We start from the raw sequence: 6,305 nt of genomic DNA, 5'->3' as shown, positions 1-6,305 counted from the left end.
ATATATATATATATATATATATATATATATATATATATATACACACACATACATACATACATACATACACACACACATGCATGCACACACACATGCACACACACACATACATATACATACATACACAAGATACAATTCAAGGCAAACAACAGAACTTACTTTTCCTTGCATCACCATTCTCACAGTAAGTATTGCAGCTGTCTGGATTGGACATGGACTGTTATCGTTTTGTTGCACCATCTTTCTCTCTGTTGCCATGACAATTAAGCACTATCCAGTTGTTTTTTGGCACTGTGGCTTCAGCTTTTTAAACTGTAAAAATAAATAAATAAATAAAATGATTCAATAACTTTATTCAGTATGTCTTGATTCCATTACATACGTTTATATACTCATATATCATCATCATCATCATCATCATCATCATCATCATCATCATCATCATCATCATTTAATGTCTGCCATCCATGCAGGCATCATGGGTGGGAGATATATATATTCTTTTATTCTTTATTCTTTTGCTTTTTTCAGTCATTTGACTGCAGCCATGCTGGAGCACTGCCTTAAAGGGTTTTTAATTGAAGAAATCAACCCAGGCCTTATTCTTTGTAAGCCTAGTACTTAATCTATCAGTCTCTTTTACTAAACCGCTAAGTTACGGGGACGTAAACACACCAACATTGGTTGTCAAGTGATGGAGATGGGACAAACACAGACTCAAAGATGCACATACATAGATATATGCATATATATAATGGGCTTCTTTCAGTTTCTGTCAACAAAATCCACTCACAAGATCAGCCCAAGGCTATAGTAGAAGACACCTGCCCAAGTGAGACTGAACCTGGAACCATGTGGTTAGGAAACAAGCTTCTTACCACACAGGCACACCTGTGTTTTATACTCTTCAAGATTTATCATCAAAAATATAATTTATTTCATATCTCTTAAAGTTTCCAAATTCTAATAATATAAGAAACTATTCAATGGATGAAGAAAATTCAAAGTGTTGCTTTGATATAACAGTCAGAACAACTGTCATGTAGAGATGCATGGCTTAGTTGTTAGGGTGTTGGACTCATGATCATAAGATTGTGGTTTTGATCCCTGGAACAGGTGATTTGTTATGTTCTTTAACAAAATACTTCACTTCATGTTACTCAGCTGTAGAATTAAGTATCACGAGTGGAGGTGCATTGCTTCGTGGTTAGAGTGTTGGATTCATGACCATAAGATTGTAGTTCTGATCCCTGGACCAGGTGATCTGTTGTGTTCTTGAGGAAAACACTTCATTTCACATTGCTCCAGTCTACTCAGCTGTAGAAATGAGTTTAGCCTGGAGAGAGATGGGCTCCACGAGGCTTTCTTGCCTTATATACAGTACATGACTGCAGCACCCCAAACAACGCCCATGAGGTTAAGGGACTTGTCAATTGTCATGTTTACAAATATAGACTGAATTACATGGGCAGCCTTCAACTTTTTTCTAAGGGTGTCTGAACCCAATATTCTATACATTATTATTCACAGCTTTACCAACCTCAAGTTCCACCATTAAAAAAATAATTTACCTAATATTTGTGTATTTGTAACTGAGTCATGCATGACATCCAAAGACACAAGGAAGTACTGAAGGCTGATCTCAAGACACTGAGCCTTGTGAAGGAGATGACTAAGGATCAAGATATCTGGCACCCTACTATACTCAAGAAGACTTGTCCACCACACCAGAATTGATACCAGTGTTGGTACCACATAAAAAGCACCCAGTACCATACATTGTGGAGTGGTTGGCATTAAGAAGGGCATTCAGTTGTAAAAACCATGCCAGAACCAACAATGGAGTCTGGTGCAACCCTTAGCCTTACCACCTCCGGTCAAACTGTCCAGGCCATGCCAGTATGGAAATTGGATGTTAAATGATGATGACAATGATGATGCAGTTTTAAAGTTAATAAAACTACATATTGACAATTTAGTTAATGTATATATGTGTGTGTGTATGCTTGTGCATTCGTGTGTGTACATGCGTGCATGTGTGTGTTTATATATACATATGTGTGAGAACATATATCACTGTATCTCTATGTCTTGATATGAACCAGTCTACTGGATGTTGTTATGCATTACTAGTCACAATGGGCTTCCATGCATTGTTGTAGCCTTTGAATGATGCCACCCACTGACTAGGTGGGTGGCATACATGTATACATGTCACATGCAAAAAAAAACATAAATGATGACATAAATCTAAGGATCAAATTTCAAATTAAGACATTATGGTCTCCACAAATTCTCATGACAAAATGTATACAAATCTAATTTGCAAGGCAATAACGTATTCCATCCTGAAGATAAAAATTTAAGGGAGTATTTATTAATTTCATTGTTTGAAATGGCAGAGGAACATGTAAAAAAATATGAAAAGTACTTTAACAAAAACAAGATACAACTAGAACATAGTCCTGTTATCAGTTTCCCATCATATAAGAATATATGAATGTATGTATGTATGTCATTATTCAGTTTTATTTCAAGATTTCTTACCAATAGAGAAACAGCCAGTTTCTAACTAGCAGCTGAGGGAACCTGTGCCCAGCGTCGCCTTCCTGGCACTTGTGCCGGTGGCACGTGGAAGACATTCGAGCGAGATCGTTGCCAGTGCCGCTGGACTGGCTTCTGTGCAGGTGGCACATAAAATACACCATTTTGAGCGTGGCCGTTGCCAGTACCGCCTGACTGGCCTTTGTGCCGGTGGCACGTAAAAGCACCCACTACACTCTTGGAGTGGTTGGCGTTAGGAAGGGCATCCAGCTGTAGAAACTCTGCCAAATCAGATTGGAACCTGGTGTAGCCATCTGGTTCACCATTCCTCAGTCAAATCGTCCAACCCATGCTAGCATGGAAAGCGTACGTTAATCGATGATGATGATGATGAAATTAAATAAATGATAAAGGAACACGAAATCATGCAATGAACTTCATTATCTTGTAGTTGTTTTTTCTATAAGATGATGCATTAGCACTCAGCCTTTTGTATTTTTATTTAAAAGCACTGCTTACCTATCAAACTAAGTAAAATTGAGGACATAAAAGTGTGTCTTTTTATGTGCATCTCCCTTCCCCACATCTCATCTTCATAATGCCTTCTCCTTCCCCATCCACAGAAGCTACTGCATATATTATTTCTTTGAATCTGGTAACATTAATGTCTGCTTCTATTGTAATTAAAACTATGATATCCAGAATTGTGTTTTTTATTGTTGTTGGAATCTTATCATTCAGTCTATTTTTTGAAGTTGCTTTTGTTGGTCAATAGTAAGTTCTACAGTTTTTAAATCTTGAATTACTCAATTTCAAAGTATCATAACAATGATTTCCAATTTCAGAATTTCCAATTTTTAAGTTTACTTCACATTCCTTTCCATTTCTATTTTTGTTTGTGTTGTCCTGGTTTGTTTTTTGTTTTTTTTTTGTTCATTGTTGTGCACTCCTTGGGTTTGTGGTATTTCATTACTTTGTGTTGCACATGTTAGGTCTATCGCTGTATTTTACAGTCTCTATACTTCTATTACTGTTAAGTATTATGTGACCAATATTTGATGTTTTCATAATATATTCTTTCTTTTAAATGTTCAATTTCAATTTCTGATTCATTTTTTTTTCAAGAATATGTCTCCTTAAATTAGCTAGTTTGTTGAGGTTCTGGATCTGGATTATTTTTCTTCTAGGCTTTCATTGGAATATGTTTTGTGGGTAGAGAACCGCTGTAAAGTAGGATAGAAGCATATTCCTCTTATATCTACAGATATAGTTTTGGCTTTATTTGTAAGATGTGAGGAGAGACATCTGGCCCTTTATTTAGATTGTCATCATTTTCACAGGGAACTGGCCCACTTATTTCTGGTGATAGGTCTTGCATGCTTTTGCACATTTTATGCAATAAATTTGAAATATGCATTTCCTGTTTGTTATTAGTATCATCATTATTATTATTATTATTATTATTATTATTATTATTATTATTATTATCATTATTGTTATTATTATCAATATTATTACCTCCGCCTTAGTGAAGGTGGCAGTATTGTTTTCAATCGTGTTTGTTTGTTTGTCCGTGGACAAGATATTTCAAGAACTGCTGGACGGATTTGGATGAAACTTTCTGGGATGTCTGGCCTTGTGACTGGCATGAACTGATTAGATTGTGGGATTGATCTAGTACTGGACAAGGATTCTGGATTATTCTTCCTGTTTTTTTACTTAATTTTAGAGAGCAGCTGGGTTCATTTTTAGTATTTTCGTTTGTGAGAGCAGTCGAGTTTATTTCAGATATTCTCATTTTAAAAACCCTCTCTGGCTAATTGTTGAGAGGATGTTGGTGTTGCCTTGGCGGAGGTTTGTGCTCTCTGAGTGCTCTGGTTATTATTATTATTATTATTGAAGTCTGGTGGCAAGCTGGCAGAGTCATTAGCAGAGTCATGGCAGAGTCGTTAGCATGCTGCACAAAATGCTTAGCAGTATTTCACCTGTCACTACATTCTAAGTTCAAATTCTGCCGATGTCGACTTTGCTTTCATCTCTCTGGGTTCGATAAATTAGGTACCACTGAAACACTGGGGTTGATGTAATCAACTAGTCCCCTCCCCAAAATTTCAGGCCTTGTGCTTATAATAAAAAGGATTATTATTATTATTATTATTATTATTATTATTATTACTGAAGTAAGGCAGTGAACTGGCAGAATCATTAGCATGCTGGATGAAATGCTTAGTGATATTTCGCCTGTTGCTATATTCCAAGTTCAAATACCACCAAGTCGACTTTGCCTTTCATCTTTCCAGGGTTGATAAATAAAGTATCTGTGAAACACTGGGATCAATATAATTGACTCATCCCCTCCTCCAAAATCTGTACCTTTAGTAGAAAGGGATATTACTATTATTTAAGTAAGGCAGCAAGCTGGCAGAATCATTAGCATGCTGGGCAAAATGCTGAGAGTTATTTCATCTGTCTTTATGTTCTGAGTTAAAATTCCGCCAAGGTCAATCAACTTTGTCTTTTATCCTTTCCAATACCAGTTGAACACTGAGGTCAATGTAAGTAATCATCTTAGCCCCTTCTCCAAACCTACTGGCCTTGTGCCAAAATTTGAAATGATTATTATCATTCAACTAGCAGCATGCTTCTTATATTTATTTTATGGACAGAGAAGGTTTATGAGTACAAAATACAGACATATTATATAAAAGGTAAATTTGCTTTCCAAAACAATTATATTTTGAAAAATACTAGAATAAAAGTGTTCATGTCAATGATAATAGGCAGAAACTTTACTTGCTGTAACCCAAGGTGATGACCACACAAAAATAGAAATTAAAAAATACAGAAAATGTCAATAGTAGTTGATGTTGAGAAACTGGTAACTGTTGAAAGTCAAGTAGTATGAACAGATGAAGAGATGGGCTGTCATGGTTATATGAAAGTAGTAAGATAAGAAAAGAATAAAACAGAGAATGTCAAAAGCTTCCTGAAGTAGTAACAATAAAAATCCAGTATTGTTGTAAACCTTGTGTATTTTGATAGAAAAGAAAATTGGATACGCATGTACTTGCAATCATGATATCAGTTCTGGCAATTCACATGGTTTTCTACCAAAGAAGCAAATGGTGCTGGAAGTTGGTTTCTTTCTGATGACTACTGGGGTCACTTCTCCTGCTCAACAGCCACAACCACCACTGCTACTACAATTAATACTTAAGCTGTCACAGCTACTTCTACTAGTAAAACAGATATAGTGACAACTAAATACTACCATTATTACCACCACCACCACCACTACTACTAGTATTACTACAATAATAATGATAATAATACCATTGTTATTGCTTCTATTGCTGACAGCCACTCCTTAATGACAACATCCCAAGTACATCCCAAGCAAGAAACAAAAGACAACTGCCACTGTTTTAACTGTTACTACTATTACTAATATCACACCCCACACCTCACTCCAACCAAAAACCATCAGCGGGAGACAAAATATCAACACTATGTGAATTTTGTAATAAAAACCTGGAACTTCCAGAACTTATGACAGATTAATTTAATTTATTTCAAATCATTTTCCTTTCTCTCTCAGCATGATTAAATCCGTAGCATATTTTGGTAAGAATGTGAATATTTTCTTTCTTTTATCCATGACAAAGTTTTCAAAGCATTTTGTTCTTTTCATATAAATTTTTATATAAATTTACTCATGTAACCTTTTTATCTTTTCATTATATATATATATATATATATAT

The 6,305-nt window shown here is 35.4% G+C and overlaps 1 protein-coding gene across 22 annotated transcripts in view; it reads right to left on the bottom strand.

Moving 5' to 3' along the window:
• LOC106871424 (poly(rC)-binding protein 3) overlaps positions 1-6,305 on the bottom strand; it is a 388,844-nt gene that overhangs the window by 131,035 nt on the left and 251,504 nt on the right. For 21 of the 22 annotated variants that reach the window (XM_052973806.1, XM_052973814.1, XM_052973807.1 and 18 more), the window contains one exon: positions 160-312. In XM_052973806.1, coding sequence (XP_052829766.1) covers positions 160-258 — 99 coding nt within the window. In that variant the 5' untranslated portion in view covers positions 259-312. Of the gene's footprint in view, positions 1-159; positions 313-6,305 lie in introns of those variants that run through there. The other variant, XM_052973826.1, reaches the window with a different exon arrangement.

The sequence above is a fragment of the Octopus bimaculoides genome, chromosome 17, assembly GCF_001194135.2.
Source record: "Octopus bimaculoides isolate UCB-OBI-ISO-001 chromosome 17, ASM119413v2, whole genome shotgun sequence".
Taxonomy (NCBI): Eukaryota; Metazoa; Mollusca; class Cephalopoda; order Octopoda; family Octopodidae; genus Octopus; species Octopus bimaculoides.
This window is presented reverse-complemented; position numbering and strand designations above follow the sequence as displayed.